Source organism: Ixodes scapularis, unplaced genomic scaffold (genome assembly GCF_016920785.2).
Source record: "Ixodes scapularis isolate PalLabHiFi unplaced genomic scaffold, ASM1692078v2 PGA_scaffold6__148_contigs__length_123643588, whole genome shotgun sequence".
Classification (NCBI taxonomy): Eukaryota; Metazoa; Arthropoda; class Arachnida; order Ixodida; family Ixodidae; genus Ixodes; species Ixodes scapularis.
The window spans coordinates 70,162,353-70,176,967 of record NW_024609881.1 but is presented as its reverse complement, the minus strand read 5'-3'; the positions used below and the strand labels follow the sequence as shown (position 1 = coordinate 70,176,967).

Sequence of the window (14,615 nt, the reverse complement as noted above, 5' to 3'; positions counted from 1 at the left end):
GGAGACGTGTCCTGAATGCAAGCGCAACTTAAGGGAAATGCATCACATGACGGAGCATATCAGTCCATGTTTAGCCTTGACCAAGGAGGACTCAGCAATCCACGACCTGAAGCTGTCTGGCTGTGCAAGCTCGTCTGCACCTTTGTCGAGAGGGCTCTACAATCGGCAGATTCGTCGTTGTGCAAGGATTTGCAAGATCCTCTCGAGCGCTGTGCTTCTACACCTTATGGACTGCCCGCTGATGTGGTGTGATAACTGCCGAGACCCTTACCAGAGCTAAGAGCTCTGCGAGCTCTTTCTCAGAAACCTCCTCAGACCTTTTTTGGCAAACTGGGCTGGTGACCTAAACAACCCACTAGAGAATATATTGAGGCTTTCGCGGAAGCCTCTTTCCCGATAGGTACTCCGCTTGTGAACTATATGACTCCCTTGGTCTTTTTTTTGTGAACAATGAAGTTTATATTGCTGAAGTTATGCACGCGGAATTCGATTTTATATTGTCCTTCAAAGATGAATAAATGGCACAGCTCGCGCGTGCTCAAGCGTCGGTTAAAACCGGAAATGATACGGCCTAGCTATATCCAACTATAACTCCTATATTACAGTGGTAATAGAAACGGGGCAACAGTTACGGGAACAAGAAAACGACAATTCGTTCATACTGCCAGCAGAATGCAGCTTAACGCGCAGCCTCCAGCTGAGTGATCTTTTCGCAGAAAGAATCATGTGCTTTTATGCTACACAGATTTGTCACATCATTCATGCATTCTGGCACTCGTGTCAATTGAGACTTGCGGCTTCACGAAAAAAAAATCTAAATAGCCAGACCGGGCCGGGCCGGGCGTACTGCTCCTGTCTCGCTATATTTCGTCTTACCTCAGCATGGACTAACCGCGAACGCTGTGCTAGCATCGAGCGGCTAGCCTTTACTGCCTTGACTGGAGCACTCGCTGCACGAGCGCTCATGCAGCCGCCGAGGCTTCCTTCGAAGCAACTATCTCGCGCTTTTAGCACGCGCGGCTAGCAAGTACATACCAACGTGAAACGAAGTATAGAGTTCCTCGATATGCTCCCCCGAAAGGAACTCTATCTCTCACCGATAACGAGCGCCACGGCTGGCCCTGCGGGGTAAATTAGAACTATCGCTCTCACCGGCGGAGTGAGGCATACGGCAGGCCGCTCCCAAGGGGAGTCCTAATCGAGTGGCAGTGCCACAACTTACGGAGGCAGATCAGCGAAGGACGATGCCGAAACATATGTTTACACCAAAAAGCGCAGTCTGGGTTGTGACACTAAGCAATGCAAGCGTGACGTTTTGTATTGCTTAATGTCACCACTAAGACTGCGTTATTTTTAAAAATTACTTTCGTTGAAAATTTATTTTCGCTGAAAAATAACAGATTACTTTACACGTCACATTTCAAATTACTTTTGTGTTACATTTCCCGTATACGTATAAAAAACAATAGAAATTATTTTGATCCTTTCAAAAATCTTCTGCAATACTACTTTCATTTACTACGACCGCATTATGGTAGTAATTTTAAAAATAAAATGTTGTATTTAAGAGAACAATGTAGTTGCACTCCGTTCACGTGTAAGCTGTCAAGACAGCGAGAGTTTCAAACACACTCGCCATCCCGCTGGCTTACGGCGACCGGAAACGATCCCTGGAACTTTGCAGACAAAACTAGCGGTGCGCATGCTCAGTATCAGCGTCTAACTCCGCTAGGAGATCAATAACACAGCGTCGTACTCGGCGTTATCTTCTTGATCTCCTAGTGACCGGTCATACTAACAGTCGTGTTTTATTTTTGGGCTATTTTCCTCTTCACGATGTTTTCTACTTTGTAGAACTTGCTATCTTTATGCTGCTGAATTGCCTGCTCATATGGCTCCAACCTCTGTATCATGTTATTCGTTTTAAAGTAACGAGTGATTAAAGTAATGCGTTGCTAATATTTGTAACGAAATTACATTAAAAATTACTGTCGCAAAAATGTAACGTGGCAATTACAAAATCACTAGGAAACGTGACGTATAACAAGTAATCCGTTACTTGCAATCGATTACTTCCCAAGTCTGGTAAAGAGTAACGTATTCGTTACGTTTTCAAGACAATTACGGGTAACGTAGTTTTGTAAATGGTTGAGCGTGTTGGTTTCCAGTTCACGATAACGAAAGAGAGACATGGAAAACGAACAGTGTTTGTCTTCCATGTCCATCTTTCGTTATCGTAACGTACTTACGTTACTTATTAGAGAGTTTTAGGGAACCGTTTATGCTCATCCGATACGGTACGATAGGCCCTCCGGTACGATCTGCGCATACGCTAGTCTTCTGTGGCTAAGCATGCGCAGTTCGAATAGGAGGGCCCATCGTACCGTATTGGATGAGAAGAAACGGTTCCCCAAAACTCCCTATCAGAGAGCTTTAGGGAACCGTTTCTGCTGATCCGATACGGTACGATGGGCCCTCCGGTACGAACTGCGCATACGCTAGTCTTCTGTGGCTAAGCATGCGCAGTTAGAATAGGAGGGCCCATCGTACCGTATCGGATGAGCAGAAACTGTTCCCCAAAACTCCCTATCAGAGAGCTTTAGGGAACCGTTTCTGCTGATCCGATACGGTACGATGGGCCCTCCGGTACGAACTGCGCATACGCTAGTTTTCTGTGACTAAGCATGCGCAGTTCGAATAGGAGGGCCCATCGTACCGTATCGGATGAGCAGAAACGGTTCCCCAAAACTCCTTATCAGAGAGCTTTAGGGAACCGTTTCTGCTGATCCGATACGGTACGATGGGCCCTCCGGTACGAACTGCGCATACGCTAGTTTTCTGTGACTAAGCATGCGCAGTTCGAATAGGAGGGCCCATCGTACCGTATCGGATGAGCAGAAACGGTTCCCCAAAACTCCTTATCAGAGAGCTTTAGGGAACCGTTTCTGCTGATCCGATACGGTACGATGGGCCCTCCGGTACGAACTGCGCATACGCTAGTTTTCTGTGACTAAGCATGCGCAGTTCGTACCGGAGGGCCCATCGTACCGTATCGGATGAGCAGAAACGGTTCCCCAAAACTCCCTATCAGAGAGCTTTAGGGAACCGTTTCTGCTGATCCGATACGGTACGATGGGCCCTCCGGTACGAACTGCGCATACGCTAGTTTTCTGTGACTAAGCATGCGCAGTTCGAATAGGAGGGCCCATCGTACCGTATCGGATGAGCAGAGACGGTTCCCCAAAACTCCCTATCAGAGAGCTTTAGGGAACCGTTTCTGCTGATCCGATACGGTACGATGGGCCCTCCGGTACGAACTGCGCATACGCTAGTCTTCTGTGGCTAAGCATGCGCAGTTTGAATAGGAGGGCCCATCGTACCGTTTCGGATGAGCAGAAACGGTTCCCCAAAACTCCCTATCAGAGAGCTTTAGGGAACCGTTTCTGCTGATCCGATACGGTACGATGGGCCCTCCGGTACGAACTGCGCATACGCTAGTCTTCTGTGGCTAAGCATGCGCAGTTCGAATAGGAAGGCCCATAGTACCGTATCGTTTGTGAAAAAACGGTTCCCTAAAACTCTCTATCAGAGAGCTTTAGGGAACCGTTTCTGCTGATCCGATACGGTACAATGGGCCCTCCGGTACGAACTGCGCATACGCTAGTCTTCTGTGGCTAAGCATGCGCAGTTAGAATAAGAGGGCCCATCGTACCGTATCGGATCAGCAGGAACAGTTCCCTAAAGCTCTCTAGCCCATCGTACCGTATCGGATGAGCAGAAACGGTTCCCTAAAACACTCTATTAGAGAGCTTTAGGGAACTGTTTCTGCTGATCCGATACGGTACGATGGGCCCTCCGGTACGAACTGCGCATACGCTAGTCTTCTGTGGCTAAGCATGCACAGTTAGAATAGGAGGGCCCATCGTACCGTATCGGATGAGCAGAAGCGGTTCCATAAAACTCTCTATCAGAGAGCTTTAGGGAACCGTTTCTGCTGATCCGATACGGTACGATGGGCCCTCCGGTACGAACTGCGCATACGCTAGTCTTCTGTGGCTGCGCATGCGCAGTTCGAATAGGAGGACCCATAGTACCGTATCGTATGTGAAAAACCGGTTCCCTAAAACTCCCTATCAGAGAGTTATACGGAACCGTTTCTGCTGATCCGATACGGTACGATGGGCCCTCCGGTACTAACTGCGCATACGCTACTCTTCTGTGGCTGCGCATGCGCAGTTCAAATAGGAGGGCCCATCGTACCATATCGTATGTGAAAGAACAATTCCCTAAAACTCCGTATTAGAGAGTTTTAGGGAACCGTTTCTGCACACCCGATATGGTACGGTGGACCCTCCGGTACCAACTGCGCATATGTGAGTTTTCTGTGGTAGCGCATCCGCAGTTCGTACCGGAAGACCCATCGTACAGTATCGGGTGTGCAGAAACGGTTCCCTAAAATCTCTATCTCGAGTAAGGGTAAAAGTGTTACGTTACTCGTTACGTTTCCTTTGGAAGACTTCAAGGGGTACTCCGGCGATTTCTTCATGGCCCCCGATTTGCTTGAAATTTCGCTAAACTCACCAAACAACATCGCCAAAATAATATCCTAAATATTAGGTCAAAATATTTTTTTTCACGAAGTTATTGAATTGACAATTTTGGTCCTCACCGTGTTTTTCAAACTGAAAGTCTCTACTGGCAACAACGAAAAAGTAACGTCAGTTGAAGTGCCGGAGTTCACTCTTTGGGCTGTAGAATTTGTTCCCAACTGATTTGAAGCAGTTTCATGGTGTCAAATGAATGCTCTGGAAGCTCGCTCGAGGTCCCGCGCTCCAGCACGGAACAAATGATTGGCACTCGACTGGCAAGCTTGCCTTCCACTGACGTCACGGGACTGAAAAGTGCGGGTATATTTGAATGTTGGTTTTCGCACCATTTTCATTTGCCGATTTTGCAATAACTATTATAAATTTCGCGATACTAAATAGCATACCGGAAAGGGTAAAGGCCGGGGAGTCAGAAAATATAGTTAGTTGAGGTAGCTCAAAAAATCGCCGGAGTACCCCTTTAAACAAATCTATAATTTAATTTTTTTCATTTTTTAGTAGCCAAGCCATGTGAAATGTTTAGTTTTATGCGCTTCCTCTTGTGTTATCGTAAATATTTAGGTGAAATAGTAAGAAAATATAGAGTATTTATGTTCACTTTCTGCATGGATATAATGTTTCTTAAATTATGGCGCTTATGCATACATTTACCGTCAAAAGAGTGAAACGTGTTAATTCATAATTTAAAAAATAACGCAAAACTAACGTGCGCTACTTTTTGCAACGGTAACGGCAACGTGTTACTTTTATTTGCAAGTAAGGAGTGACGTATGTCGTTACTTTTTCGTTAACGCCAACAACACTGGTTGTCAGTCAGCGCTATCTTTTTGTGCAGCTAATTCCTGCTGTGTTTTTTTTTGTACCGTTAATATATCGTTTCGTAAAACAACACAAACCTCTAAACAGCTGCTGGTGTGAGATTCAACAATATTTATTGGACATTCCCTGAAGAAGCAGTAAAAGCCGTAATGTAAACAATTGTGTTAAGTGCCTGCCAACATCCAAGTGGCCTGGGCTGCACTGGGCTGTCTAATGAGTGAATATACAAAAGATAAATGCATGTTTCTGTGGAGAGTTATACGGTCAGGGGACCATGACGCAGGGGGCTAATTGACACAATCTGCCGAATAATTAAATAAGATATGTCAGATAACTTTTAATTACTAAAAACAAACACATTGATTTGATTAGAAACTTGCAGAGCGCATTCAAAACCGTCGAATCGGTGCACCGAAGTTAAAACTCTTACAAGCGGCACGGGGCTAAGGGTGAGAAAACACGAACCTTAGGCTCAAGTCTTGTTGATATGGACGCCTTAGTTCCTCCATAAAAACCGTCGATAATGTCAGTTGTTCATAATAACGTGGTAAAAACACATGCACAGGGTGTCCCGCCAAAACAAAATTTAAACTTTGTTTTTTAAGCATTGATAGAGTGCAGGCGAGCTGGTAATGAATCGACGTCTTGTAAACCCTAAAATGGGGAAAAAGATTAAAAAAAAGAACGGATGAAGACCACAAAATCTCGAACGCAGTTGAATTGATTTTAATTGGATTTGGATAAAAAAAAATTCAGCAGCGTTTAAGATTGTATTGTCTTCATTCGTTTTTTTCTTGTTCCCCATCTCAGGGTCTACAAGATGTCGTTTTGTTTCTTTTTATGTATAAACTTCGCATCGCTGAACGCTCTTTCGCCGCCCATTTGTAACGCCAGAGGTTCGAATCAGACGGCAAAGTTTCAGGACAAACCGTTATGTTATTCAAAAGTTATACGTGATTTCCTGATTTCAATGGGAAAATGGGGCACGTTTTTAGGTAAATGGCACCATTCACCTGCATGTATTCGTGATCCTCTGTCGGTCGCCACTTTCCCAATGAAAACTTCAGGAAATAACGTAACTTTTGATGGCGATAAGCGTTTGGTCTGAAGCTTTTGCCATCTGAATCGGACCCCTAGCTCTAAGTTTTGGGCGGAAAATGAGTGTGCGGCGATGCATAATTTATTTTCGCGACAAAAACAAAAAAAAAAAAAAAAAAGAAGAAAGACGTTAACAGTTCCGTGTAACACGAAATTAGAGCGCAGCTCTTGAGGAGGAGGAGGGGAGGGCACGAAGTGGAGGGTGTGCCTCTCCTCCCCCTCCGTGCCCTCCCCTGCTCCTCGCCTCCCATTTACCGGGAAATTTTCGGTAAATTTTCTGCTAAGCTTAGCTAAAATTTTCTCGCTAAATTTAGCAGGGAACTTTTCCCGCTAAATTTAGTGGGTAAACTTTTCCCGCTAAGTTTAGCGAAAAATTTAGCGAAATATTTTCCGCTAAATTTAACCTGAAATTTAGCGAAAAGTTCCCCGCTAACTTTGGAGTGTTAAGTGTCCCCGCTGAACTCAACGAGAAAATTTCCCCGCTATGTTTAGCGGGTTAAGTTTCCCCGCTAAATTTAGCCGGGAAATTTCTCCGCTAAATTTGGTTGGGGTGTCCCATAATGCAACGTGCGCGGTTACGCCGACGGCGATGCCGCTCGACCCGGAAACGGGCGCCTAAGAGCCTGCGCTCTAGAAACAAAAACTAATTGAGAGTCATTCCCCTCTGAAAGTTGTTGGCCAGCGAAGCTGTAGAGCACCCCTACAAATGATTCACCAAGTGACACAAAACAGCGCTTCACCAAATCTTAATTTACAGTATATATACATCATTTTGAAACAGTAGAGATAATTGCTTTGGGATCACTGTGATATACACTAATGGGCTCCATTACAACTTTGGTAAGATTCTTTGCGAGTTAAATCTATACATATAAAGATTTACATCTATCAGAACAGCCGCTTTTATAAATGCAAAGCTGTGACGTCACTCGACTCGAGCGGGAGAAGGCCCATTGTTCTCGGATGTATCTCCATTATCACACGTTTCAACGTCTTTCTTTAGCAAACTGCATATATGCATTTCCACACAATGGAGCGCTTTTACATGCAATTTTGTCTTTGTACACGGATACCAAAAATAGCTGAAATACTAGACATATGCAGCTTCGCTGTAAAAAGAAAAAAACAAACAAAAAAACATTAGGTTTTTCTGGAGACTTTGTATTTACCCAGCTTGTCCTCGAAAATGTCAACATTTTTTTGTTTATCCGTATCAACGGGGTACCCAGCATCTCATTATTATCCTTCATCCAATCAGATTGCGGCATTTTTCGACGCGAAGGCCGGAGGACCAATCACGAAGCGAGAGGCGTGAACGCGATAAGCCACGCCCCGCATTCCTGAAGCTGTAAATGAACATGGCTGGTCGATAGACATGGGAGCGTCTCATGCTTTTAACTCAAAACACGTACCCATATCTTACACTTGTATCCTGTTCGTCTGGGATGCGAACGAGAACGATCGGTCGTCGCCTACAGCGTGTTTTAATATCTTTCATTCATGCTCTGCAATAACTCTATTGAGTCTCCAAATTAAACAACATCCACGGACGCCAAAATTATTGACAGAACAAAAAATTTAACGAACAACAATATCAATAAGCAGATCGCGCAGGATCGAGCCCGCAACCGCTGTACCAACTCAAATTAAACGCCGGGAGAGACAATGACGTACTCAAACCATCGCCTGTTTTTTTCTTAATTGCTGATTTCAACTACTACTTTACTATGTTTCTTTATTATTTCAATTATTTCGTCGTACTTTTCTTTGAACGCAAATACTTTTACTGACGGTTTACCCTGACGTATAGTTTGAGAGTTTATGATGTAGTCGTGCAAAACCATGCACTTCGGTCTTTAGGGTTCTTGCCTGAAACCAGAATATAACGAGCGTCCAGGGTTCCCTAAACCGGACTGCGAAGCTCGAAGTTTGCACTTTACCCACCAAAAAAGTAAAACAAAATTGTGTTATGATTATTTTAAGGCTGCACTAGTGCCACTAACTAAGCTACGCTTCAGAGTAACGACACTTGGCCATATTGTGTCTTAAAATCATGGTTGCCAGTTATCTGAAGCATTATCTGAAATCACAGGAGACGCTTTTCTGTCCTCCACAAATGTTTAAACAGTTCGCGACAGAGCAAAGCAATATTACATGACCTTCTTAACAACAAATCTAATGCTGAGGAAGTCGCACTTTTGAATCATGACGATCGGCAGTTGCGTCTGCTCTGCATACGAGCCAAAATGGCAACACTGTCGGGGAACGGAGTGCCGATACTCTAACGCAGCTCATTTAGTGGCTCTAGGCTACACTAATCGTCTCCATTGTTGCTTAATGGTAGAAACCTCGGAGAGTTCTTTATGGGGCTCACAACGGGCTTAACACTTGCAGCCATGACGATAAAAAAAATTTCAGTGTTACCATTTGTCAAGAAAAATATCATATATGGGAGTTTATTTTTAAGCTTATCTAACTGACAAGAAAAGCGAAGCAAGAGAATAAAAACTCACCGAGAGAAATAAAGACAAAACTAGAATCAGAGCAGCATAATATATGGAGGTCATATAACTCACACTCCGGCACATGTTCTTGTCACGCGAATATTTTTGCCCGCAAAATAAACTGCGTGATGTTCGCCAAAAGAGGGTTTCCCGCAACCCTGATTGTTTGTTAAGTGCCGGTCGTCGTTACTCAGGGCACGAACGTCATATCAGCTGACTTCTCTTTCTCCTTCCTCCATTCCCTTCCCACTAACGACAATATGTTTCCCTTGTTTTAGCTCGTGGGAGAGCGAGAGGGAAAGGGAGAAAGATAAAGCCTTCGGCCTGACCCAAGCTGCCAGACAGAGAGGAAGTGATCCTCGAAAGCGACAACACGAGCTTGGAGCTTTTGTATCCGTCGATGTTTGTGCAGAAAACCCCAATTTCGAAGCCTTTATATTACCAAAATTAGGAGAAAATTGGGGCTGCCCTTTACGGGGAATATATTGAAGATGCGCACAAGTTATTTGGTTTTGGGTCTTCTGGCCTTCAGTGTCCCTCTGGTCTCCTCTACTTCGGGATCTACACGATGCAAGAATCAAAGCGGCGGAAACGTTGATTGGTGAGACTATTATTTCTCCGAATTTTATGCATATTAACTAATTCCAGCTTATTATTTTATACTCCGGTACCATTTTAGTGGAGCGCATTTCCCGGGTACTGGACTACGTTCGCTTTATTTATTTTTTGTTGTAAGTTATACTGTTGACGCAAAGACTGCTAGGTCGTTATTGTTTGCCTAGCTTTCTAAACATCAATGATCATACTTCTGCGCCACCATTTTTTTTTCAGCAGCGAAGCGCCGCTTACGTGAGAGAGAGAGAGAGAGAGAGGAAACTTTATTTAATATAACACTTGGTCGGCGTCATCGTTGTGTATTGCCGGCATCAAAAAAATGCCAGTGATGACAGTTGGTCGCCAGGCGTAGGAAACAGCCAGATATGATTTATTATGCGGGAAACATTTCCAAACGCTTTAAGCCACCAGGCCGCCCACAAATGTCACTCCACCTCGTTGAAGTAAGGGTACATTCATATACCACAAAATGTACACACGAACAGAAGGTAGTCCTTTTTATTAATTATGGCGGACTTTGGAGATGCACCCTTGATATTTGGACTCGAGGCTGAATAAGCTCAATGGCCAAGTTGAGGCCAGAAGAACCAGAAACACGTCATAAATTGATTACGTAAATTTTATTTGCTAAAACAATACCGTGAGTACTAAGGGGATTGAGTGTGTGATACTTTCTTACAGAAACGTAGAACAGATGTTTGTACAAATGCAAAAATGTGTCTATTCAGAATCCCATACAAACTGGCACTTAATAAGCTGAAATAATTACTAATTCTTACACCAATATTAAAAGGAGATAATACTTTTACTTCTTAATTTAATGAATCAGTTTAATATAATTTGGACACGGTGTTCCCAAAAGGCGACACCACAAAAGTCTCACCATATGTAACTAACTTACAACAATATTTAAGCACTTCCTAATCCTATTGTCCTGATGTTTAACTAGCATTTAAAGAAATACCAAACATAATAACAAAATTGCGACTTAAAACCGCCCCCGGATTAAACAAAATAATGTTACTTTTCTTAAATTGTTTCTGGCATAAACATCACCAATCTTTTCTAACTTTATTCAACTCTTGACTAACATCTCGATATTTTCCAAAAAAGTTGAAGAAAGGAAAAATAATCTTACTAAATAAAAATATAAAGATAAAGCAACACCCAATGCCTATCGCCCAATTTGCTTAAATTCCATACTCGGAAAAGTTTTATAACGTGCGCTCTATAGTAGAATATATTTCTTAAAAAAAAAAAAACATGCACACCGATTACAATTTGGGTCACACATCTTAAATCATCTACACAGGCTCTGTTTACATTTACTACACATCTGCAAAGACAAAAAAAAAATAAAAAATAAAGCAACAGCTGTAGCGATGGTTGCCTAGACTTCACAGGGGCATTTAACACACAATGTTATCCGGCAGTTTTGGCCTATTTAAAACACCATTCTTGCCCAAGTAATCTATACAATCTAGTATACTCAGACTTTCTTGATAGAACCATGACATACTATATCACCCCAGAAAAACAAGAAATAAACAAATGAATTAATATGGGATGCCCCCAGGGCTCTCGACTAAGTCCTTTACTATGGAATATTATACTATCAGGATTACTACAAAAATATTTTTTGCAAATACCATTTTCTCGTGGATGTCATAGAAGAAAACTCAAGAAGAGAATTAGACGAAAGAACTATTGAAATACTGCAAGACTAGGACAGTAGACATCCGAAAGAAGATTATATTTTAACCATTTGAAATGTAAATGTCTAATAATAACTAGAGGTGAACTATATAGAAACAGACCCCCAATAATAAAATTTCCCGTTCATAAGCTAGAAATAGTGAAACAACTTAAAATTTTAGGAGTCACTTATGACCCACTTTCGAACTTCCTACCACACCTTCAATATATTAAACAAAAAGTTCAAATCCATACAGCCAATATATAAAAAATATACCCCCAAAATTGGGGTATTACATCAAGCCAATCACGGGAAATATACTTACGGAGGCATAGATAGATATATAGTGTACGGATCACCTGCGTGCTGGAGACCATTAGGCAATTGACAGGTGTTAAGACAATTGCAATCCACACAAAGACTACCATTACTCAAAATACCAAGAGCGTTCCGCACAGTTTTTAACATAAGTCTACTTATAGTCTTATACTATGTAATATCATTCCAATTAACGTCAAGCTTGACGTAGAATTATTTGTGTTTAATGTATTCCAACTTAGAAAACTCGCCCAATTCGGTATCCTTAGTATTTTTCCCACAGAAGTATCATATCCTATAGAATAGATCTTTGGAAAACCCATCCGACAAAGAGATTCAATTTATCATATCAAAGAATGAATTTAATTACTCTATCTTAAATAACATGTCATATCACTCTATACAGATGGTTCAGTGTACTTAGATCAGGTGGGAGCAGTATTCATTATTCTGAAAAACAATAGAGGAATTAAAAAAAAGAAAAATATCGCTTGCCGAAACACAAGACAATATTCGATCCAGAAACTTTTGCCATATTAAGAAACCTTGAATATATTCTTGCAACAAGAGAGGAATACCATTTAAACATATACACGGATATCCTATTAGTCCTACAAGCATTGGCAAGTCCAAATATTGAAATTCCTTCAATTAATGAAATAAATCGCAGAATCCAACCAGTCAATACATTTATTACAACATCATTCTTTCACGTCAATAGCCATTCTAATATATTAGGGAACGATCTAGCCGACCAATTTGCAAACTCCACAAGTTATCACGGCCAATACATACACCTACCAAAATCAAAACAAAATAGATAACATACAATAAGGGGATTAGCACGTAGGAGATAGAATCACTCTTGGCAAACGATGACAAAAACACAAAAAACTTTTTTGAATGAATATTATCAACAAATCCCATCCTCATTAGTTTTCCTCCCTCTAGAAACATCACCCAAATTGTTACTGTACACGGTAGATTTCATGTTTATCTCTATAGATTTAATGTACACAACCACACTACAACCACACTATTTGTTTCTGTTGACAAACATGTACTAGTATGAATCATTACTTTACTACATGTCATCTAACAAGGCCATGTATTCAAACACTTTTAATTTAAAACATTAACTTGAATATCCGTGAGAAACTGTACTCAGCTCTAAAACTCACATAAATACTCTGGAGGCATTAGTTCAACTTATTTCAGACAACACACCATAAAAAATTAAAATTAAAATGAAATAAAATATAGAACAAACTGGGGAATGAAAGATATCAATCTAAAGAGAAGAACTATTGTAAAGAATTTTTTTTTACAAATTATCTTTTACCCCAAGTAAAAACGAAATCCAAGAAGAAGATAACCAGCAGTCACTTTTACACACCGAACTGCAAAAATGCACACTGTCAATGGAAGACCGAAAAGTCGTGGATAAGGGGTTTGGACCAGATCCATTCTCAGTGCTTCCTTAGCTTTTTAGATAAAAACTTGCAAAAATACATCTTATGAGAAGACTCCATCTTTAGTTACGAGAGCCGTGGATTAGTTTCTGGCTCGGAGCTTCTCCTAGCTTACCATCCTGAACCAACACCACAAACAATGGCATTTGAAAGACCCACAACAAGATCAGGGGTGTGAGCCAGTTTCATTCCCCGGGATTCCTTTAACCAACCATGACAAGCATCCACCAATAGAGGAAACCCCAAGCAATGGGTTAGGAGGACCTAAGACTAGTTCCAGGTTCTGGTCTTCGCACCAAACATAATGAGAGTATCAATAACAAAACTGGAACGAAAAATCACCTACTCTCAACATAACGATGTTCAGGAATACACAAGAAAAACACAGTGAAAAACGAAAGAAAAGTTGATATTGTTTTACAACACTTCAAGACCAATCAGCAACAACCTACAAACCTACAACGTACGAAAAGTAATGCTGATGTGAACGACTAAATATTTAGTGTAGGCTTCAAGACACAACCTCACCCCTTCGAATCCTCCCCTTCCGAAGAAAAAAATATTTACGGGAACAGATCAACAACACTAAAAATGAAATACGCAAACAGGAAGCCTAATAAACGGGATCATTCTCTTTCGGGGAAAAATGTAAATATAAAAGTACCAGGGTACAGTTAAAAAAAGCACTCTAGTTGTGAAAAAACATAAAAGAATTAAAAACAACAAAGAAATAAAATGATCTCTGCTCTTCCCGCCCCCCCCCCCCCAAAAAAAAAAGAAAACACCACACACACACACACACACACACACATAAAAATAGGGACAAAGACAATCATTAAATAAAATTAAAGCATACATGAGAGTACAAAGATACGCAGATATACATAATTGGTTTTATAAAAAAAAGTAAAATACTAAGATTTTTTAATTGTTTCCAATTCAATTTCTGATAGATTCCAATACGAAAATTCTAAAAAAAAGAACAAGACAACTTCCTCGTCGGCAAGAAAACCAACGACAAGTGGCAAGACCAAGCGGAACAACATTTAATAACTTAATACCCAAAAAAAAAAAAAAACCACCAATAATTATGAATGCCTGCAAGCTTTTTCCAAGTTCGCGTACAATGCTAAGCCTCAACTGCCTCCCTGTTTTTCTTTTTACTTAGCTTTAAGATCTAAAAAAAAACTTCTGGACAATTACGGCCTTCATTTTTTTAATTTTAACTTGGATTAAACCTGTTATACCATCAGGTGGTGCAGGTAGAGGGAAAAAGTTTATTTTTTTTTCTTAGCTCTCACTTCGAAATTTAGTGATTGTGTGTGTTCTCCCATCATTAGCAAGCAGATGCAACACAGTTCATAACACTCAGAACCAGCATTAACAGTAGTACGGGCCTGCGCAGGTGCATATCTAACATTCTGCGCAGATGCATATCTTAACACATTCTGCGCAGGTGCATATCCCAACATATTCGATTCACAGT

General features: G+C 41.4%; 2 protein-coding genes across 3 annotated transcripts in view; one reads left to right on the top strand and one right to left on the bottom strand.

Moving 5' to 3' along the window:
• Positions 1-9,185, bottom strand: part of LOC115317796 (acetylcholinesterase-1-like) — a 48,733-nt gene extending 39,548 nt beyond the window's left edge. Inside the window, exon 1 of the mRNA XM_040212784.3 lies at positions 9,038-9,185. The gene's annotated coding sequence lies outside the window, so the exon portion shown is untranslated. The remainder of the gene's footprint in view (positions 1-9,037) is intronic.
• A 181-nt stretch (positions 9,186-9,366) lies between these two features.
• Positions 9,367-14,615, top strand: part of LOC8026986 (deoxyribonuclease-2) — a 60,433-nt gene continuing 55,184 nt past the window's right edge. For both annotated transcript variants that reach the window (XM_040212777.3, XM_029977602.4), the window contains exon 1: positions 9,367-9,629. In XM_040212777.3, coding sequence (XP_040068711.1) covers positions 9,520-9,629 — 110 coding nt within the window. In that variant the 5' untranslated portion in view covers positions 9,367-9,519. The remainder of the gene's footprint in view (positions 9,630-14,615) is intronic.